Here is a 24208-nt window from a genome sequence, read left to right as displayed (position 1 = left end):
ACAGTCAGTAGCAAATGGTGCCAAACAGCCTCTTGGCTTACTTTATGCAGTGGGATGCTCATAATTACTCATGGGCTTTCTTGTCTAGAATAAACAAACACATTAAAATAGTGGGAATGGAGGCTTTCCAAAGTGAGATAAAAGATGGGGAAAACTTTTGCAAAAATAAAATATTTCCTTATGTTACTTTACTGTAACTTCAAATGAAAACATGTCAAACAGATTTTTGGTGGTATAATTACCAACAGCCAGGAATTAAAAAAAAAAAAAACAAAACAAAATGCCAAAACATCCAAACAATATGGCTTGCATCATAAATTTATTCTGGTATTTTGAGACAGTTAAGAAGAGTTATGCCAAAGAGTAATCAGTCTGTTTTCCTAAACTGTTAACTGGCCTGGACAAAAGTATAACAACAGAGAGAGAGATGCCATATTCCTCAAAAACTCTTCACTCCACATACAACACAAGCTTTGCACTTAGTAATTCCCTTTATGTGCCCCTGCTCACTTCTGAGTCTTGTTTATTTGGGAAATTCAGCCCCTCATATCATGCTAAAAAGCACTATTTCTTTTTAAGCACTGAGCAGATTTTAATCATTATCTTCATCCTTGGCCTCAATTAAGGTCTAATATAGAGGAGGCACTTGAATGACCTAAGAGGCACACTTAACCCTGAATAGTGTGTCAAAGGCACTTAGAGTTTCTGACACGTTTCCTCCGTCCATCGAATCTCTCTCTCCTTTTTCTATTGTAACCTGACTGTGTTTGTTCCTAGCACTTTAATGTCCCCTGGTGTGAAGTCTCCTTGAGTAACACTCACATGATAGAAAGTGTGATTAACTCTGCAGGCGCTTTTCAGGTCAATGAAAAAACCTAACTGTTACACTAATATATAATACTTCTTTAGAGATGTTCCCAGTGGCTCTACATATTGAGATTCCCACAGTATCTATTCTCTTTCACTCTAGTGGCTCTCCTGTGTCTCAATAATAAAAATAGATAGTTTTATCTGGGTACAAGCTTGACTCTAACATCCTTGTCCTGGTTTCGGCTGGGACAGAGTTAACTCTCTTTTAGTAGCTGGTACAGTGTTGTGTTTTGGATTTAGTGTGAGAATGACGTTGATAACACTCTGATGTTTTAGTTGTTGCTAAGTAGCGCTTATCTTAAGCCAAGGACTTTTCAGTTTCCCATGCTCTGCCAGCAAGCAGGTGTGCAAGAAGCTGGGAGGGAGCACAGCCAGGACAGCTGACCTGAACTAGCCAAAGGGGTATTCCATACCATGGAACGTCATGCCCAGTATATAAACAGGGGGGAGTTGGCCGGGAGGGGCGGATCGCTGCTCTGGCATCGGTCAGCAGGTGGTGAGCAATTGCATTGTGCATCACCGCGGTTTTTTCCTTTCCCCTCCCCCTCCTTTTTTTTGTTATATTCCTTTTCATTACTATTATTATTATTATATTTCATTATTATTATTGTTAGTATTATATTTTACTTTAGTTATTAAACTGTTCTTATCTCATCCTACAAGTTCTGCCTTCTTTCCCGATTCTCCTCCCCATCCCACTGGGAGTAGGGGCGAGGGATCGGGGAGCGAGGGAGCGGCTGTGTGGTGCTTGGCTGCTGACCGGGGTTAAATCACGACAATCCTTTAGAGTATGTTTCACACCTCTTCAATTATTCTGATTGGTCATTCAGATAATTTAAATGGTAAATCTTTTCCCCTTGACTAAAATGCAATGTTTCTGTAGTGAAAACTATAAAAATAAAGTAGGAAGGAACTAGAATAAAATCAGGAAAATTATGCGATTTTCCTCAGAATATGCCTTACTACATTTCTCTTGCTCCATAGGCTGGCTTGTTAATGAAACACAATACATAAAACAGGTTGGAAAACCATAATAGCTGAAAAGATGCCTTCTGAAGATACCTTGTAACCTCGAGGGGTTTGCAAAACCTATGGAAAACTCTGCAGATTTTATTAAGACTTTTTATATCTTCTTTTACTGCCAGATGTCAAGCCAGTGCAGCGTTCAGAACAAGGGTAAACACTCTGTACACTACCGTGCCACCGGGCTGCTGAACTCTTCCAGCAGCTACTTGTGGTCTGCAGCTTACAGGGGCAGGGGAACAAGAGTGCATGGAGTGCCTTCGCCAGCTGCCTGTGCACTTCAAAGCTTACATCTGGAGCGGGCTAAACTTTAGTCACAAATTATAGATGCTCAAGCATTTTTTCCTAAAAAAAGTGACTACCTTCAGGTCATAATACAAGTGGCTCACTTTAAAACTTTTGTGGATAGACCCTGTAACCAATTAACAGGAGCTCAGTATTAATTACAGAGAAGGAAGCTGTGTTTTGTTAGGCATGTCTTGGACGATTTGAGTTATGTGCTCATTGGCACATTGGTTCAGTGGCTAAGCAATGAAGTGTAGAAAAAGGAAGTTTTAATCGGTAACAGGATAGCATGGGTAAAAAGAAATGAGACTGCCAGATGGCTATCAGTGGCTCCAAGCCTCCAGTAATGGAGAGGCCACAGAAGAAGTAGTACACACACGAGAGTTGGCAGAGTCTTCTGGCCAGCTGACTTCTTAAAGTCATCAGCACTGCTTAACGTACAGTCTTTCTTTGGGGAACTGCTGAATATAATCAAATATACCTCGATTTCCTACTTTATTTGATTTTTCTTCATTAACATTACAAAAATAGTACACAACCAGAACAATGAGGGATATGTTTACAATTTAGTCAGCATATGATCTGCAGTTGACGATAATTCGTAAAGCATGCCTCATCTATTTTATGGTAGAAAGACACTGAAGCTTAAAGGACTTTTCCACAGCCAAGGCAGACTGGTGAGGGAATTCTTAAGTCTCAGCCCACTCTTGATTTTTCTCAAATAATCCCGAGGTCTTCTCTGCATAGGAATCAGTGACCTCTTGAGACACTGGAGTGAGTAGGAAAAGGAAAAGCCATCACGCTAGTCCTCCCCCTGATATGCCCATCACATGGAAAAATGCTTGAGACTAATTGGAATCTGAATCTAGTGATTGCCTTTAGTTACAATCTTCATTCTGAAGAAAGAGAGAGTCTGAATATCACTTCTCCAAAGACTTGGAGGTCTTGAGCTAATAAAATTCTGGGAGGGATATTTAACCTCGTGGCTTGGGATTTAGGAGTCTCTAGATCAAAATTCCCCAAATTTTTCTGTTATCAAAAAGTAAGTCTGGGGTTGCAGTTTCAGGATTGCAACCACTTATTGCTGCAGGTGCTGCTTCCAAAAGTGAAGTTTTGCTGAGTTATGACTTGATTTGGAAATATAACCTCTAGTTTGGGAAACCCTGTTCTATATATTAATGATCAAGAGGAGAGCCTATCAGAGAGAGAAGCACTTCAGCGCTGATTTGCCTTGTGCATCTCTCCCTGTGAAGTATCTGATACTCAACACTGTCAAAAGCACAATCCTGAGCGAGGTGACCTGATTGGAACTGACAGCTCCTATGTTCCGCTGAAATCAGGTCAAAAGACAAGTGTGTGGGGAAGCAAAGACAAATGGAAAAACAGAAAGGTTGATGTAAGTGTCTAATATTTCACAACCCCCAGTGTCTAAAAAATACACGTCTGAGGCCACAAAAATGGTGTATGTTTTTTCTATACCTTTTGGTAAGCAAGATGTTAGGCTTCAAAGCTTCCTAATCTCTGATTTCACTAGGATTTTGTACAAGTGGTCAAAGTCTAACTTCAGCAAAAACAAGACTGGAGGCCACTGAAAATTTTTATATCTTGAGGCTGAGGCATGTTGGCCAGACTCACATGGAAAAGTGTGCCTTAATAATGATCCTGTACATAAGTAGAAGGCATCAGTTTTCAGGCATACCCTTGACTTCTAGGCAGATCTATAACTTTCATCTTGGATGTCTGCCCTTGTGGTTTGTTATTTTTCTCTGTAAGAGCACAAACATGCGGCACAGGGCATGAGCTTAACTAAGTCTAAAAGAATTATCACTTATGTACTACTCTTCATGTTCATTTGTACTGGGGAACTTTTTGACATATAACATTTTTGACTAACAAAAGTTTAGGTCATCTAAGTCATTCTGGAGGAAAGCATCTCAAAATTGCTTCATGTTTTTCAGGGCAACAGTTCATTAGTGAAAGGAGAACCAAACTGAACCAGAGAAGTAAATAATTTTCCTGGCAGGATGTCTTCCTTTAGAAAACAGGTGACCTGATGCCATTTGCTGAAACAAATGAAAGCATAAGAGCACTAAATTCAGCAATGCCAAAATTGCCTTTAAAAAGTACCAATACAAAAGCAAAACAAAACATTCTCAGTTGGCCTGAGGTCACTGAGTTTTTCTGCTAGTCCTAAAATGTAACAAAACAGCAGACTTGACTGTACTTGAAAGATGTGCTTGAATCAGCGTTGCTGAGTGCACAAAGAGGATTCAGATCTCAAAAAGGTGGAGTACAAACTATCCTTCCCCTCTCACCAGACCATTTTTCCCAAAATCTCAAAGAGTAGAAAACAGCAATTTTAAGGCCTGGATAATTCAAAAGTAGTTTAGCAGATTTTCTCCAACCTTTCCAGAATTTTTTTTCCTCTGGGCTGAGACCAACCATGAGAAAATTCAGCCCAAAAGGCAATTTTTTGGAAAAAATTATAACATGCTGAAAGGGGAGGTTTAAAATGAAAATGCTTTTCAGACATAACTATTCCACATCAATCTTTAACACTTTAACTAATGCATTATTAAACTACAGTTTATTGTATGAATTATGTATATATAACGTATAAATGCATATATTAGTGTATATGTAATGCAGTAGCCAAATATTATGGAAAAAGGTAAGCTTTCTGAATAACAATAAGTGTAAGCAAAATATATGTAGAAACAGAAGAGATATTATACAACTATTAACAAGAATCCATCTTTACAAATGAAAGGCTCTGACATTTGCCCAGATCAAAAATCCAATTTTACAGCACTGGGAGATAAGGAATTAAATAGAGTGCAGATATCATCTGAACTGGTATTAAAAGGTTAGCAGTGCTTAAAATTGATTAGTTACCAAGACCAGACAGCCTACATCCCAGGCTGTGAGAAGAGTATTGGCCAGATGTTGTGGAAGCTTTAGTTGTCATTTTAACAAACTCTCAGGCTAGGCAAGCGCTTCACAGATTGCAAAGTGGGGAGCACAACTCTGTTACAAGGCAGACATCCCAGCATGTTACTCAGCAGCAAAGTTATTAACAGTTGGGAAAAAAAACCCATCAAAAACCTTTAAAAAGACTGAGTAGATCATATTGGCTCCATACCTACGGGAACAAAAACGCCCTGCAATTTAGGAATTAGGAACCGATCAGTTTGGAGAAGGAAAGGCCGTGAATGGGTAAGTCCTTTGGAAACTGAAAGATCAGAGAACTAAGAGATATGTCAGGATATAGATGAGTACCATATACCAAATTTCAGACTATGGCAGGTTATGTAAAGATATCCAGGAAAGATCACACTCCTTCCAAGATTAATCTAAACTACTTACTGCTTTCCTAACTGTCGTCAAGGCAGGCAAAAAAGAATAAAATAAATTTTTAAAGACAGACAAAAAGTTAGCACTGGGACATGGGTGTGTCATTTCCATCTCCAAGAAATGTCACAGATGACAGTAGCAAAAGCAATATGTGACTGCTGCCAAAGATGAGTTCATTACTAGGATTAATAGCAAAAAAAAAATTTAAAAAGTCAGGAAGGGCTAAGGACTAGTCAGATATTTGGTCGAACATGGTGATGCAAACTCTCACTGAATGCAGATACAGTAAATATATTATAGTAAATAAGTCTGTAAGTCTTTTCATGGTAAATTGTGGGTTTGCCATTATGGATTTGCCATGAAGAAAACGTGTCAAAAACTTGTGAATCATAAGGAAATATTATGAAGTGTCAAAGTACCTATTTGCCTTGAAAATACAAGACAGTCTCAAACAAAAGAAAGCAAAAGGAAAGAAAAGAAGTTATTCTGCACCCGTAGAGAAATCAGGCAGCACTTCAGTAATTAATATTTATTACTCATGGCACCTTTCATACATTGAGAATGCTGAACAAATACCAACTGACCTGTACAACACTCCTACAATACATGATACATATAATTATGGAAATTATAGTAGGGAGCTGGCAATGAAATAAAGTCCTGGAGATCCTCCCTTGTGGGGAAAAGCATTACACATGAGATGAGGCTGCCATGTAGGGATTGCATAGCACACCTGAGGACACAATTTACACCAAAACTGGAGAGACAGAGGAAGAGAGGAAGACAAAAAGGTGGGCAAACCTCCACAGGATATGCAACCGAGATGCTTATCAATGAAAGCAGCAGAAGCTCATTTTGACATGTGGCTATTTTCAGGTTTGGAAGTAATCACATTCAAGGTGAGTGCAACACCTGCAGGCAAAGCCCCACCAGAAAACAGAAAAAGCTGTTTCCCCACCAGCACATAGAATCATAAAACATCCTGAGTTGCAAGGACCCACGACAACCATCGAGTCCAACTCCTGACTCCACACAGGACAACCTAAAAGTTAAACCATATATCGAAGAGTGTTGCCCAAACGCTTCTTGAACACCAACAGACTTTGGGCCATGACCACTTCCTTGAGGAGCTTGTTCCAGCGCTTGACCACCCTCACAGTGAAGAACTCTTTCCTAATAACCAATGTGAACATCCCCTGATGCAGCTTTTAGCCATTCCCTCGCATCCTATCACTGGACACCAGAGAGAAGAGATCAGCACCGCCTTCTCCACTCACCCTCATGAGGAAGCTGTAGACAGCAATGAGGTCTCCCCTCAGCCTCCTCTTCTCTAAGCTGAACAAACCGAGCATCCTCAGCTGTTCCTCTTAAGTCTCGCCCTCTAGTCCTTCCACCATCTTTGTTGCCTCCCCTTGGACACACACTAATATTTTTATATCCTTCTTACCGCACACAGCACTCAAGGTGAGACTCCACCAATTCTGAGTAAAGTGGGACAATCAGTTCTTTTGACCGATTAGCTACACTGTGCTTAATGCACCCCAGGTTGGCCCTTTTGGGCCACCAAGGCACATTGTTGACTCATATTGAGCTTCCCATCAACGAAAAACTCCAGATCCCTTTCTGCAGGGCTGCACTGCAGCCTCTTGTCCCCCAATCCACACGTACATCCAGGATTACACCGTCTCCCCCAATCCACACGTACATCCAGGATTACACCGTCCCAGGTGCGGAATCCGGCATGTGTCCTGGTTAAACATTATACGGCCGGTGATTGCCCAGTGCTCTAATCTATCCAGATCTCTGTATTAGGCCTCTCTACCCTCAAGGGAATCAACAACACCTCCTAATTTAGTATCATCAGCAAACTTAGTGTGGACTCAACTCCTGTGTCCAGGTCATTGATAAAAACATTGAAGAGAACTGGCTCCCGAGGAGCAGACGGCTTTGCTTGTTTCTTTTAATCGGGAGCATGGGGTTAAAGCCAGAGACCAAGAATCAGTTCACAGCCTCCACCAGCTAAACTCTCTGCTTGAGACTGATTCATTATAAATCAGCTTTCTTGCAGCTTAGTTTACCCGCCTGTAAAACAGGTAATTCAGAGCCAGACCATCAGCTGTGAACTGGCACAGCTCCACTCGGTTCCCAGTGTCAGAAGGGGACATATTTGGCCAAAATTAAGCGTCACACATCCCTGGTGAGGCAGGCAGAGTGATTTACATCATGACCTGGTTCACCGCATCCATGTCTACATGGACGGGCGCAGACATGACAGGATGCTGCTCTGATCCAGATGTTGCACAGCTCTTCTTAAGCTGAAGTGGCAATGCAGCTTCCAGAGGGGATCTGTCATATGCCTTGCATGTGGCTTGTGTCTATAGGGCACCCACCTATATAAAAATAATTTTTCTCTACCTCACAGGAGCAATGAAGTTTTATTAATCCCAACTAATCGGGCCTCCACTGTTGACAATGAAGTCTGATATGTCCAGGCTTGTCTGTGAAACATTGCTGGTTTCAAAATACTATTTTTATTGTTGTTAGAATAAGTGAACCCCTGCAATGCTCTCCCAAACGATGTTTGGGAAGTGAAATGGCAAAATCAAACAAGAACAACCTCTTGAAATTCAATTTATGGAGTCAGGCAGAAAGTAAATAAGCACACACCTGGTAGGAAAGGTTCACTAATAACAACTGAGCATATGAATTGAACGGGCTTCATGATTTTCTGCCCAATTAGCATAACTTCAAAATCTTTCTCCGGTCAAGAGTTCCCAGCCCAGGGTATTCCTTGGCAGAACCTCAAGACATCCTGCTTGAACAGAGAAACAGAAACAAATGTTTCTCTTACATGACCTGCCTCCTGGTCTTGACCCAGCATAAGGATCAATGGTTTAGTTGTTTAATTTCCCTGAAGAGTTTTGGCTTTTCCACAAGGTTAAAATATAATATGGACTATATACTTACTACAAGAAGAGACTAATACACAGTATGCAAAATTAATCATAGGTGATGTTTTCAGAATATAAAAATATAATATTGTCAGAAATCATTCCATATATTTTTAAAAGGACCCAAAGAATTCATGGACAGTACAAGAGATCTCTTTAAAAAAGAAAAATCTTACCTGTCACAAGCTGTTGTCCAGCTAGTCCTACTGGAACCATCCCCAGGTTATTCATAGCTGTAGCCCAAGCTGTCGGATCAGTGACTGGCATGTTAAGTTGTGTGGTATCTATAGCTATACTTCCCAATCCATCAGCTGCTGCAAGAAAAGAAAGACAATGTGAGTAGAAAAGTCAATGTGCCAGGATTTTTAACCAAAACCTTCAGTGAAAATGAGATATCACAGCCACTGCTTATTTTGGGTTTGTTTTGTTTCTTAATTATGATTCACCTTCTAGACCACTGATAATAGTGCTTGGCATTGTATAGCAAAACATAAAGACACTGGAAACATTCAACAGACGTAAAATGAAACAAGAATGATTCAGGCTGGTTATATGGAAAACTTTTTCACCATGAGGACAGTAAAGCAGTGGAACAGGCTGTGCAGTCACCACCCTTGGCAGCTTTCAAGACTCAAGTTGATAAAGCCCTGAGCAACTGGTCTGACCCTAAGGCTGGCCTTGCTTTGAGCAGGAGGTTGGACTGGAGACCTTCTGAGGCCCCTCCCAACCTGAATAAATTGCCCTGCAATCCTCTGATATAATTTAATTATATATAATCTGTGGCAACTTGTCAGAAAGCTGTGGCAACTTGTCAGAAATCTGTGAGAACCAAACACACCCCAAGGGAAGAGCTGTTTTCCATAAGGTGCAATTTTTTTTGGTAAAAGATTTAAGAATACATTAGCCCCTAACTAAAAAGACGTCAAATCAAATCAATTCACTGTGGGAAATACCAAGTTTTGTTCTAAAACCAAAAGAGAATTATCATGAATATGGTCAAAATAGGCTGAGCCCAGGCATGGATTTTCCTGGGTTGGGGAAGGAAGAGTGGGTCAGATAGCTAAGGGATGGTACCTTTCTGATACTGAACCCACAAACACAAGGTGTGATCACATATTTTTGCTTCCCCCTTCCCCAGTCACAGCTGAAATCAGCTCTTTCCAGCTATTTTCTTATGACCTTTGCAGACCTGAGATATTTACCGGCAGCCATTGCTTTTCCCCAGTTCCTTTTGCTCCTGTTAGACTTTTTCAGCTAGGAATAATTAACTACTGTATTAGCAGCATCTTGAGATGGGATATCACTGAATGCAGGGCCCACACACAGCTCATTAGGCTCTGAAAGAGAAAAGACAAAATCAGCTATCAAGTGCCGCCGTCAGAACACAGTTGCAAAACAACAGACCGCTTTGGGAATCCACTTGAAGCTCCTGCCCACTCTCTCTGGATCACCAGCCCCAGCCTCCTTGCATGCATTTAGTGGCCGCTGTAGAGGTGTTTCAGCGAATGCTCATCCTTGCCTGCTGAACAAACAGTGCCACGTATGAACCTGTCAGACCGCTGAAAAGCCCTTCACAAATTAGGTCTTATCAGTAGCTACACAGCCTCCTTGGCATGAAGGCATCAGCTGAAAGAACATATTAAGGGATGAATATGATTTTTTTTTTAAACTGTTAACAATTAACTGATGTTGCAAGTTTCAAGGAAATAGTCTCCTGTTCTGAGATGAAATGGGAAAGAAAAATACTCTGCAATGACTTACAGAATGGAGCCTGCAGGGATGTGGAAAAGTAAGAAAACCTAACAAAGCTGAGGATGATTCCTGCTCCCTAACTAACACCGTATCTTTGGCTCACAAAGGTTAGTTACCTCAAAGCAAAGGTGGAGTATCTGCTTCTAGCTAAACCACATCATTGCTTTCATCAGGTATCTGTCAGACCATGGCATGAATTTTACATAAGGGTAAATTTTTGTTCTTGTTACTGTCGTTTGTGAAGCTCACCATGTCAGCGCATCGCTGGGCGGAAAGGAGGCTGAATGAGCGAACGGATTAAGAGGTGTGACCAAAGGCTGTGAGCTCCCAGCACTCACAGCAGAGGGAGAAAACGCTGGGGTGAGGGTGATCGCAGATATATGCCCATGTTAGTCTTTGTGCATTAGTCACAGGTGACTGTGGGTGAAGGGGGGCTGCATTATTTTTTGAGCTGGCCGGTAGCCTAAGGGGTCTGACCTATAGTGTTAGGTACTAGTGGCCAACAACTGACCAAGTGCTTACAAGTGTTCAGGGAAGTCATTAATGCTGTGCAGGTGCATCTCGGTGACTTGTTCAGCCCTAAGATATTTGTGCTGTCTTTAAAAAAGTACTTGAAAGACTTTAATGAAGAGGTTTCCAACATGCAAACCCTAAGAATTCATCTTTAGAAAAGGCACAATTAACATGATTACACTATATTTTAGCTTAGTACCTCCCACATTTTTCTTTTTTCATGTGACGTGCATAAAGTACAAGCCAGAAAGTTTTATATTATAGTTCCCTGACACTGTACAGATCACTTCATAGGAACATGACCACATCAATAGCTGTAAAAGTGAAGAAAGAGTCAGGATCAGACAATGCTGTACATTTTTTAGCATGTCGTAATTTTCAAATAACCAGTATACTAGGTTAAAAAGCATTTTGTTCAAATCTACAGTGGGTCTATTTAAAAGTCAATATTTATCAAGTCTTAATATTTGAATTTGCAATTCCAATTCTTATTTGATCTCCACTATTCATTATACACAACATAAAACAATTTTATGTTAAAATTAGCTTTTAAATAACATCATAAACACCAAACAAACATTGAGCTAAAGTCCTCTGCAGGGAATGTGACTAACATAAGGCAAGCCACCCGAGATTTATGTCAAGTTTTTAAAAACTGGGCGTCTCCTGTTCAGCTCCTTTAACTTGTACTAAGCTCTTTCCACTCAGGCTATAGACTTCTGACCACAAAACATCTATTTCAAGGTTAGTGCTGGCTGAATTATTCCTTGTCAATAAGTTATTTCTCACACAGTACAGCCCCCCTCACTCTTTACGAATCATTCCCAAATCAATCCTTATGTACAAATATATGCTGAATAGCCCAGATGAGAGCGGTTCACTTCTTCCCATGACCGGCAGCCTTGTTGCCTTGATGTAGGAAGGCATCTCTGAAAACCAATAGCGATGAAATGCCTCTTCATACCTTGCTGTGTGCTAGTTGCTTGTCCCCATAACGCATCACCCTGACTACTGGGGAGGAAGGAGGTGCTGCCCCATGGTTTTGGGGCAAAGGCATCTCAGACGGGTATGGATTATTGGGATAAGGGGTAGAAAATGGGCGTTGGACTCTCTCTGCCACCCCCTCTTCCCGTTTTACTGCCTTGTGACTCTCTCTGCCACCCCCTCTTCCCGTTTTACTGCCTTGTGAAGTGTGTGCCGGGTGATATAACAAGGTCTGCTGCCGAACTCTACACTCTCTTCCCCCCAAACCCACACTGCAGTTGTACCAGCTCCACCAGAAATGGGAACTGGTCCATAAAGAATCAGACACTGGGCTAGACAAACGCACCTCAGCCTACTGGGAATTAATAGGTGACTTTTTTGGTGTTTGCCTTTTACCAGGTTGTCCACATATTTCAAATTTTGGTATACCTTCATGAATTAGCCACAAGTATTTGTTAAAGTCCTTGCAGAGGAGGAAGAACATAACATCATGAATATGAAATAAAGCAGAATCAGTGGGTTAATTGGTGAAACTCCTGTTGTACTATGTCACCAGCTCTGCCCAATGTGCCATGAAAGTCTTTGCTCAAAACATACTGTCTGTCATGGTTTAACCTCAGCCAGCAACTAAGCACCACGCAGCCGCTCACTCACTCCTCCCCACTCCCAGTGGGATGGGGAGGAGGATCGGGAAAAAGCAAAACTGATGGGTTGAGATAAGAACAGTTTAATAACTAAAGTAAAATAAAATATAATACTAACAATAATAATAATAAAATACTATAATAATAATTAGGGTTTATATAATATATAATAATATAAAGGTATAATAATAATAGTTTGGGTCAGCTGCCCTGGCTCTGCTCCCTCCCAGCTTCTTGCACACCTGCTTGCTGGCAGAGCATGGGAAACTGAAAAGTCCTTGGCTTAAGATAAGCGCTACTTAGGAACAACTAAAATGTCAGCGTGTTATCAACATTATTCTCACGCTAAATCCAAAACATAGCACTGTATCAGCTACTAAGAAGAAAAGTAACTCTATCCCAGCTGAAACCAGGACACTCTCACAGCCCACACTGGCTCTGGGCAGCTTTGCTTTCTCTCTGGCCATCAAGTCTACTGTTTTATCAGCAGGACCTGAATGCAGTGCAGGCTGAACCAGGGGAAAAAACCACAAAAGAGCACGTGAGGAGCCTAAAGTGGAACTAGTCCTATCTAACCAAGAACTGCTGCAGGCTATTTTGTCAGTGGAAGAGAGCTGAATAACAAGCATAAATGCACCTATGAACACTGAATAATTTGCAGCAAGCTGTAGGCAGAACTCATGCTGCATCCTGAAGGACACAGCCTGTAGAAACTTGATCTCTTAAAATGAAAAATATTGTGAACATCCCTTCAGCTGACAACTCACCAGTTACATTAACACAGAGCAACATAATATGGCTAAAATAATCTCACAGACATTTCACACCTGATTTAGAGTCAAACATTAGCTTTTGTTTAAAAACTTTTAAAAATTCAGATGGGGAAGGTTTCATTAATGCTTAAAGTAAAATCAGCTTTGGGCAAATTTCAGCATTTCTTTGTATAGCTCAGACACTGCACTACTATACCCTTCATGACACTGGAAACAAAACAAGCCAGGGAAACAAATAAATGCACTCACTAGGTCATATAAAAAGCAAAGTGCTGTGTTTGATGAGAAATACATCTACTAGTAAAGACTCTTGCTTTCTTAAAAATAAAAGGAATCACTGTGATACTGGTTAAACAGGCAAGAAAGTGTAAGCTTATGCAGGGATCCTGCGTATCCTGAGCAGACGTTAATCAACACTATTTCACTGACATCACACCTTTAGAAAGCATTCCTGATTTATAACTCATTAGTACTCCTCCGGGCATTAACGACCTGAAGATATATGTAAAAGAAATCTGTGTTTATAAACACTTGTGCATGGGAGTAGCTTTACTCCAGGGGAGTAACTTCAGAAGCAAACAGAGTCATAAGCCTGATTTACAAGGGAAAATGTGTAAAGTCTTCTGGGCACTGCTGTTCCTTGAGGTTTGGGAGGGGCACGGATGTTAAGACAAACTTCCTTATTTGAGAGCTTCTGATTAACAAAATTTTAATGCCAAACACTTTGTAAAGCAATTCCATGCTACACTTTTTGTGGTCTCTCTCTTTGCAGACACAATGCAAGTACCAGTCCTTGGATGGTGGATTGTGGGAGACTTTTAGACTTTCCTCAGACAGGTTGTCAGGAAGATAAAGCACCCTCAAGTCCATACCAATGAGCACTTCTCAGTCATAGCAGTCATAGCAGATTGTACTTAGTACGCATACTTTATACCAGGCAATTAAATGCAGTTACCCAAATGAATACAGAAGTCGGTTATATATTGTGCATCAATTATCACAGGCAATGAACGCCATGAGACAAAGAAATTAACACAACATAAAACTAATTCAATAACACAGCAGATTGCTAAGTTAAAATCCTACCCTTTAGATATCCATAACACTACAGACAATGAATTACGACATGGAGCGAAGCTGATTAAACACACCACTGTAATGAGGCTCTGTGGAGTGCCCAGGTCAGTGGTCAGCCCCAGGATGCAAGGAGGAGGTTCTCTGCCCAGCTCTGACACCGACCTGCTGGGTGACCTTCAGTCATTTCACCTCTTTGTCTAATTTTAGTGACCACTAAATCCTTCAAGGAAAAGACTGATGCCATCAACCTTTTGAAACCTGGGACTACGAGTCGCGAAGACATTAAACATTATTGGTGCTGGTTCTCAAGACAACGCAGATGGGAAGGAGTGATGTGGTATCTTGTGAACTGTTACATCTAGGTGAGTTTTCTAGTTCTTAAAAGAACTGCATGTGCAAAGTGTTTGTTACTGTTCACTGTGATTCACAGGACAGCGGTCATTAGGTTGGTCACACTGTACCTGACCTGCCAAAGTACAGGTCATTTACCAGGCTAGCTCCAGCTGTCTTCTAAAATATATCAAGTGTTTTGTACTGGTTCTTCCAAGTGGTTTTATTTCTTCAGCTGCAGACAGGACTCCCAGTAAAGAAGGAAGAAAAAGAAAGAAAAGATAGACCAGGATTTGCTGTCAGTCACTATCCATTTCTTCCTGACCATCTTAGGATGAAGAAGAAAGCTGGGAGTAGCAACAATGAACATGATACTTTTGTGCCATAGCCATCCTACCCGGAGCACATGAAAAAAAAGAACATCTCCAATGTGACTCTGAAGATGGCTTTTATTAATAACGTTGCATGTGCAATGTTTCAAGAAGAGGCATTGTTTCATATTTTTGCATGGTTAGTGGTATGTTAACACTTAGAAAACCTCACCTAAATTCTGAAATTCAAAAGGAATTGAAGGAAAACACACATTTCTTGCAACAATTTGCAAAAAGATGTTTACATTTAAGACGTCAATTAAAAACATACATGAGGTACCAGAGCATTTTTTAAAAAGTATCTTATTTTCTGGGATGGGACCCTAACTTAGGCATCTAATGTATGCTTCAGCCCCCCACAGCTCTACTGAAGAGAGGCCAGTTGCTTTCCAGGGTCTCCAGAGAGTTACCCTGTTTACCTGGTTTTGTCTGTCACGTCTCCCTCTTACAGGAGGCCTTTGAAATCAAAGATTGATTCTGCAGCAACTGGCACTTTCCTCAAGCAAACAGCTTCATTAGGCACAAGACAGTGAAGATAAGCAGGGTCCTACCCTTAGAGCCTAAATGGGAGATCTGGTTATGTGTTCACTTACTTAATTCTTCTGATTTTTTGTCTATGAATGAATTATAACACCTTTTCTCATTCTAGATTATGCCATTAAAAAACTACATTGTCATCTTACGAACTCATAAAACATATGCTGCAGCATTAAGAGATTTCACTTTTCACTGCGTACACTGAATATGTAGGGGTTTGCATAGTTACAAAGCATCCTTTCCACCAATTTTCACTGAAAAACAGTTAACGAGGAAATCATGGCCATACTGATAGGACTCTCTAAGAAAACTTAGAGAAAAATCACAATATATTTACATTTTCCCCTTTCAATTTAACAATGCCAATTTGCACAAAACACATTTTCTGGAAGAACTGCTCATTTGAGATGCTGCATTACTTAAATCCTCTGCCCCAGCACTTCTTGAAGATAACACATGGTACACACAAAGGCCAGATTTCCCTCGGAAAGCAGAACACTGGAAGATTTCAACAGTGGAAAAAAAAAACAAAACAAAGGTCTTCAAGATAAACAGGTGTTCTCTTGCGATGCTCCTTGAAAGGTCACCCGGTACTATTTCATGCTAAATCCCAAACTTCACTGGCATCTCAGAGCAAAGTCTTAACAGGTTACAAATGCGCTTTTTCTTTTGTGTGTATTTTAGCAGCTGCAGTCTGAATATGCCGAAGTCTATAAATAACAGAATCTGGAGGCACATTAAGCAAAGCATTACAGAAGTCCAGCTTAGATATTGAAAAAGCATATGCAGTTCCAAAATCATCTGGAAGGGGAGAAAAAAAAAAAAAGCAACTTTGCAGGCTAGCAATACAGCGCAGCCTTGATAAAAACAGGTCTGATGATTATTCCTTGAACACAAAACGCTGTTGTGAATTGATGATTGCGTCTCCGTTTTTCAGTCAGCCAAGACAGCTTGCAATTGTGAATCAGTTGCTTCCCATTTAAGAGGGCAGTGGCTTACTGACTAAATCAGGCCAATCCTTCCTTTAAATTTCTGCACTTTAAGAATTTGTATTTAACAACAATAAAAAAATTATTCTGAAATCTTTTAATTACTTACAGCAGTATTTTAATAGTAGGCCTTGTATCACTCTCTTTTCTACTAAAGGCCACCGACCGCTTTAGAAACATGACATTCCACACCACTGTATTTCAGACAACAGAGAAAGCACCCAAAGCAGGTCTTGAGCAAACACAATTCAGCAACTTCACTGGAAGGCTGAATACTGAAATGAGAGGTGCTGGAATGCCTCCTTGATGCCATAAAGTACCTGGACCAGCCATTATAAGTGGGCTATACATGCTATTTCTTATATATCTGGGCTTGAGAGAACACCTATATAAATGCACCACACTTATCAAATACCTTCTCCCACTCTACCGTACAATGTCCTTACCTCATGTTTACTGGAGATACTTCAGGCAGCTGCAACACAAAGGGTTGTTTGGTTGGGTTTTTTTAAAAAAAAACAGATGAAGAAAAACAAAAAAAAAAAAAAAGAAAAAAAAAAAAGACCAATGCAAGCTGGGACACACTTCCAGAAAGAGCGTTTTAGCTTCCTGGGTAACCTAAAGTGAAACTACTCCCATGCCACCTCCTGAAAAAATGAACAGCTTGACGGGTAAGCCCTGTCTGTGGCAGAGCCCCAGGGACAGTATCATACAGTCCATCAGAGGCAGGGGAGCCTCGTTATTAAATTTCCAAATGAACACAGACTGCTCTCTTCTAGCCCCAGAAGACCAGGAGACAGTGGAGTTTCACATCGCAATGTTATGTATGGAAAATCTATTTTAAGTAACTTTTTAGAAGTTTCTAAAATGCATTCATTATCATTTTCCTTCTCCTTTGAAGCCTGTATAATTGAACTCCTGGAGTTAAAGCAGCCTGTCTTTTCAGGCAGAGATTCATGGGGAAAAAAAAATCCTTGTCAATCAAACTATTTTCATATTTTTAAAATACACTTTTATCATTGGACCAAATAGTGACAAGAGGTGACATCTAAGTGTCCTTGATTAAGTGCCTGGGTGATCTGCAGAGCACTTTTTTGCAGAATAGAGTACTGAAGTGATCTAACATCATATTGATCAAAATTTTATGCAAGACCATTGAGTATTCTCTCAGTGACGGCTGCTAAGTGAATCTCTGGAAAAGAGGTTTAGGCTTGTTTTGTGTGTTTTAATTCAAGGTTTCTGGTGATAAATTCTGCTTAAGAGAAAAACTCACTATCTCTTCTATCAACTTACATCTGTCCTCACTCCGAAAGCTGCCATCCTCTGTTAGTATATCACACTCAGGATCTTTTCTCCAGCTACAAGCTCTAAATTGGTAGTCTGCTCCCCGGTCTCATTTATCTTGTATTCCTTCCATTCCTCTTAGTATATCTCCTGTTCTTCTCCATTTACCTCACAATACTCTTTCTTGCTTTTCTTTGTATTTTTTTGTTTCCATCCATTGACTCCATGCTTCTGCTTACAACAGAGGCACATTTCTTGCATTAGTCTGCCATGGGTCATTCCCTCAACCAAATATCTCTTCACAGCCAAGACAATATTGTTGGTTATACTGTGCTGTTTTATTAGGGGCGGGGGGGATTCATCTCACCTAACTTCAGCCAATGCAGACGTCTATGCTTGAGCTTTCCTGCTGCCCTCGTTGCCAGTGGGGAGATACTTGTGATAGCCTGTTTCAGGCGCCTACCTCGCTAGGCAATGAAACACACCTTGGAGGTACACAACTCACTTCTCTGGCTAGAATTCTACACTGCAGTTTTGGATATGGACACCTGCTTTGTCAGATACCCATGGGATGAGATGAGCTGGGCTGAGCAAATTGTGCCTTGGGAGCCCATGCCATATGCCATGCCATATGAATCCCAGCAAGACACTCAGTCCCGAGGGACTCGGCCCCTAGTCCTGACCTTTGCCTGCCTGATAACTCCAGCACAGCAAACCTCAGGAGAACAGAAATCATGAGTCAGTTTGCAATAACTCATGAGAATGTCCCCAAATATAGATACATATGGATATTTAGAGAGAGAGATGGTTTGTTTTCTGATTTTTTTTCCTGCCCATCCCCAGTGAATATGCCAACATATGACTATTAGTGTTTGACAACGGGAGCTGCCCACTCAAACGCATTTCCTACAACTGTGATGCCCTACATCTGCCTGTTCTCTGGAGAGAGAATTCATCCTGGACCTTCTCTTCCTACTTCCAAATGAATCCCATCTCCTCAGCCCCATTTCTTTACCAGACACTTAGCTCCCTTGCTCCTTGCAGCTCCCATTTTAAAGATCAGTGTAGACCACACACCCCTCTAAGCTACCACAGTCCCCTATTTTTGCCCATCAGCCTTGCCCGGGTTGCTACTGGCTTTCTTTATCCTTCATGCCATGCTTGGGGGCAGCATCTTATTTTGATTAGGAAGTGAGGACAGCTACAGGGAGTTTCCCTCTGTCCTTTCCCTTTTCCCAGGTTGTTTGCTGTGGGTAAATGAGGGGAACAAAGAAGATTTCCCACCTCCCACAGGATGGAGCAGAGCTTCCAGGCTCTTTGTGCTCCCTCATACCCATTAGCTTTCAGCAGAGGTTGAATTAAGTTGCTAAGCAGAGCTGGAATTTTGTCTGTTTTCTGAACAGTTGTGTATGGGATCACTAACAAGCTACTGTAGGGCTGCAAACTTAGGAATATCATATACTCTGTGGGTGTGGTCTTCTTCACAGGACACTTGGACACCTTCTTTCTCTTCCATTGAGGGAGAAGCAATCCCCTATTTAACACAAGGTCAGATCAGGAGAATAGCAGTTACTGTGCACCAGCTATGATCAGGCAACAAAAATTATTTCGAGGCTTCTCCCTTGTAACTAGCTGTCAGGGGGTCAGGGCAGAGGAGGCTTCAGCTGCAGGTGATGGTGAATATAATGATGCTAAAAGCCCTCCCTCCCTCCAGGTGGTCCTGCTGTACCCTTACCCAGCCAACAACCCTTCCACTCCCCTTTCCCTGAAATGCTTTCTTGTATGTGCATTTGCTTTCTCCAATTTCAATTATAATTCTTCAGGGCAGGAAATCATGTGGATTTTCCCTCAGGCAGGGCTAAAACCTACTAGAGACCTGGTGTTCCTTGTGCTGTAATTGAATTGATGCTGGCTTTAGCCAGGAGCCCCCGGGCAAGGATGTCAGCGAGCCAGTGATGCTCTGAGATCCAGGGTCAAGGCCACCCTCCTGCCAGGCTTCTGCATAGCACCTCGTGCAGCCAGGCTTTCGTCCCTTTTGAGGCTTTTAAGATGTTACTGTGATGTAAAATTTTTTGAGACTTTTAAGATGCTACTGTGATGTAAAATTAGGAACACTGGTGATGATAGCATCCCCCTCTCTCCTCATGCAGGCTCTCCACCCTTTTCACATAGTTAATAATTCTTTCACCCACCATTTTCCAAGGTGGTGTAGGTTTGTTTGTCTTGTCTTATTTGAATTATAAGCTCTTCAGGACAGACAATTTGCCTTTATCTATGTTGGTAAAGTGCAATGTAAATTTACTACGCTATATAAATATGTTCTAATAACAAGGGCAATAACAAGAATAATGTATTTACTTCACTGTAATACAGTATTTCCAGGCTTCAAGATACAATCAGAAACAATCCAAAATCAACAACAAGACCAAAAGATTTGCAGAACCTTTAACTGTGGAGCGGAAGCCATGAAGTCACTGTGTGACACTTTGGTAAATTAGTTACTTATATTCATAAATAGCAGTTGTTACTGCAGTAAAAACCCTTGCAAATTGGCCCTCTGGAAAATATAAAGCAGAATGTAACCAGTGTAAACCAGCAGAGCACTGCTTCACATGTGTATTATAAGGGTCACAAATGGCCTTCTAGTTACTTTTTAAACAAATGCAATGTTAATACTTTCACTGCAACATTATGAATAAAGCATTTGGCCTGTAGCTATGAATATGGTAACTGATGGCTTTTGACTTGTTTGTTTATATTGTCATCCAGCAAACTTCTGTACCATGCTCTCCTGGGACTAGATCTTGAATTCACCCCTTGAATGTGCAGAGGACATAGCCCATGTAGAGGGGACTGAGGTGCAGCAGTTTCCTTCAGCTTCCGCCGATGATGGCCACAGCTCAATACCCTCCCTACAGCAGCACAGAGCTCTTCTGGCACACAGGAGGGAGAACGGGGTGCCAGGGTCAGTGTCCATGCCTCTTTGGCACCATCTCTGCTCATGTTGTTAATGGTTTCTTTGCTCTTTTAAGCTCCAAGGTATCAAATTAATCAAAATAATTGTGATGATGCAAGGGATTAAACTGACAGGAGTATGAACTGCCCTTGTTTATCCAGGTGATACTACAGGAGAGATACATGTAGAGAACAAAGCCCTGTCCTTTGAATTTACAGTCTGAATAGAAAACGTTCTGTCTAAAACATATGGTTTAATTTAGGAGTGCCCAGGTGACACTAGTGGCTTGTGATATATAAGTGGTCAGGTTAAATGACCTCTGTGTACCTTCTTGCCTGAAGCTCAGAGCAACAGCAAGAGGAACAGTTTGAATGGGTCCCATTTATTATTCTTTTAATTGCCTGCTAATATTTCTTTCCATAGGAAAGACTAATAGGCCCCTTCTGTGTCCAAATGTCTTCCAAACTATCCAAAATTGTAGTTCAGCCAAAACAAATAAGAGGTATTCAGTTCTCTAGAAATGGAAAAGCAACTGGACAGGGATCCAGGAGATTCCTGTTCCTCATATAACTCTGCAATAGACCTTGGGCAAGTAATTTAAACCGTCTATGCCTTGATCTCCCACCCATGAAATGGTGTGATACTACTTTCTTTATCTCACACTTTATTAATCTTGCCTAGTCAGGCTGTTTTCTGCTTATGGGGTATGTCCAGCATCACAGGACCATGACCTGGGCCTGCACGTAACACAGGATTTCATTAGGTCGAGGAATGTTTTTTGTCCTAGTAAAAATCAAAACCAAAGCAGAGTAGAACAAACAAAAAAAGACAATGATCATAATTTCTTATGGAATCGCTGTCTATCTGAAGGTGGAGAAAATAGCGAGTTTCCTTTAAAAGGACTCGCAATGAAATTCACACTCTGTCAGGTGTAAATTACAGCCTGTACCTCATCTTGTTCTATCTACAGCTCCTTTCTTAGTCATGCATAGCAGCAGTGTACAAAAATATTTCCTGCATGTGATCAAGCGAGTATGGGCACATAAGATGCAAACAAAATATGAGACTTTAAAAAAAATGTTTACTGGTATCTTAAAAGAAAACTAAAAGTTTTTAGTCATGCCATTTCTCAATCAAATAACTGATTTACCTGGGAACACAATTGTGCTTGGGAACACAATTCAAATAAATCTATGAAATATTTTGTTTAGGAAGTTACAGGGAACTGAGGAAGCTAAAAATAAATGACAAAAAAAAATATCCCAGGAACGTGATTATATCGTGCAATCACAGATACAGTAGATAACTTAAATTAAGTCCTGATCATAATAGAGCTGCTCAGTGGAATAGCATGGGAGATATGCTTTTCATCTTTTTTTCCCCAGTGTTTCACACAAGACCTTCTGATTGCATACGCTTTATGACACCTAATAGATTATTTCAGGCAAATATCCATACGCCTTACTAAACGCTGCAGAAACTGTTTCATCTATGCTTGTCTTTGAAACACTGAACTCCTCCCCAAGTCCCATGGGCTGGTGACACTGCAAAGTGCATCACTGGCACACACTGAAGCATCACCAAGTTTGGGAGGAGTTGCCAGATGGAGTCGTAGCACATTGTTGTGTTAGTCCATATTTCAGGGTACAAACAAGATTTCAGCCTTGGTAGAAATTCGATGTTGTTAATCTTCTTTAGGACGACTGTGGCTAGGAGCAAAGGAGCAGCATATTCCGTTTAATTACATGGCCAGAAATGCCTGAGCTAGGAAATTCTCTAAGTTAGAAATTTTCTTTCATTCAGGAATAGTTTAAAACGTCTTAATTGTTAAGCTATCTATACAAAGACTATACCTAAGCTTTACTACTGATTAGCTCTCCAAATGCTTATCAGTTGGTGAAGACTTGATATCTGACACAGCTCAGAGGAGAAGCAATAATTTTCTAGATGATAAATAAACCCCTTCACTGGGCACTCAAGTCAAAAATTTGCTTGTTTGAATAGTGCATGAATAAAACAGCTTTGTGTGGTTTCTCAGTGAATGAAAAGGCATGCCATACCTGCTATGAATGGCTACAGATCCTCTGAAGAACCTGCAGATGAAGTACCAGATTTTCCTGTCATCTCTGGCACAGTTTTTGCACTTTCCAGGATAAGGCAATCAAGCTTTGACCCTTAGCTTCCTAGTAATCAACATCTGGGCCAGTAAATTCAGCTTAATTGGGGTCCATGCATGTTTCTAAGGGGGCTTTAATGGTAGAAAGATTCATGCTCCATCTCATCTCAGTGGTACTAAGATTCATATACGCAGATCCATCAATGAGAATGGCCTGTCCTCTGTTATCATTAATTGAAGCATATTAAGAGACTTGGTAGAAAAAAAAAATCCAGATTTGAAATGTCAGGAGACAGATCCATCTAGTTTCACATCCTGTTGTTATAATATACCTTAATTACAATTAATTAGGAGCTATTGTTCCTCATGGAAGACCATCTGACACAGTTTTTGTGGGTGATTAACCGTTGAACAGAATCCGATGCATTTGTTGAACGCAGGATCTGTTTATTATGACTACAACTTTATCTAGAGTGTCATTCCTATTACATAGCAAAACAAAAGAAAGTCACAGGTCAAAAATATTTCCCTTGCCTCATGATGCTTTAACATTCCCTGCTGTCTTCTTAAATTTTCTGCTGCTGGCCCCTTAGGACTCTAGCGCATGATCCAGCTCCCACTGAAGTTAATCAGAGGCTTCTCAGTTGGCTTCAGCTGAGCCACATCAGATCCTAAATGAACAGCAGATAGAGAAAAAGGCTGCGGGAACACAAGTGCTACAGGCATTGACCTCTGTGGAAAAACAATGCAGTTGTTGGACACAATGTCCATGAGGGCTTTGATATCATTTGTGAAAGAGTAATCTCTGATTTATTGGAGGAGTGCTATTAGCTGGAATCCTTTCCTCATAAAATATAAAATACAAAAAGTGAAAACCCAGACTGAAGCCATGAGATCAGCTTCTGCTGGTGTCAATAAGGTTTGCTCACACTCATTGATCTATGGCTGTATATGACCCTGAAATATGTTTTGCTGGGCTGCCTGAGATCATTGCTCATGCTTAGAATAGAAATGACAGGATTGGTTTTATCACTGAAAAGTAAGCAGTGCATGTCTTCTGCCTGAAAAGTAACCAAATTAACATTTGTGAAGTAAACTTTTTTCTCAGTGAAAAAAAAAAGGTAGCATTATTGGCTAGATTACTTGTACTAGAAAAAGTCTTGTTTTTCACAAACTCTATACACACTGGTTTCCTAAATGCTCGTTTAGTCTGAACTGCAACAATTGTGATAAATCATTTGCTATTTACTCTTTAGTGCAACTACATGCTTTGGGCAAAGAGATTTTTATTATTATTATTTATTTATTTATTTTTAAAAGCAAAACCACTCTTTTAACGCATTTTTCCATTCCCAGTGATGGATTTTATCTTTGATATGTGATCCAGCTATTTAACTAC

The 24208-nt window shown here is 40.6% G+C and overlaps 1 protein-coding gene across 1 annotated transcript in view; it reads right to left on the bottom strand.

Annotated features, from left to right (window-relative positions):
- The window catches only part of ENOX1 (ecto-NOX disulfide-thiol exchanger 1), a 371798-nt gene that overhangs the window by 130619 nt on the left and 216971 nt on the right, over positions 1-24208 (bottom strand). The window contains exons 4-5 of the mRNA XM_050897187.1: positions 9686-9820; positions 8660-8797 (exon numbers count right to left, since the gene is read on the bottom strand). Of these exons, the coding sequence (XP_050753144.1) occupies positions 8660-8797; positions 9686-9695 (148 nt within the window). The 5' untranslated portion in view covers positions 9696-9820. The remainder of the gene's footprint in view (positions 1-8659; positions 8798-9685; positions 9821-24208) is intronic.

The sequence above is a fragment of the Gymnogyps californianus genome, chromosome 1 (genome assembly GCF_018139145.2).
Source record: "Gymnogyps californianus isolate 813 chromosome 1, ASM1813914v2, whole genome shotgun sequence".
Classification (NCBI taxonomy): Eukaryota; Metazoa; Chordata; class Aves; order Accipitriformes; family Cathartidae; genus Gymnogyps; species Gymnogyps californianus.
This window is presented reverse-complemented; position numbering and strand designations above follow the sequence as displayed.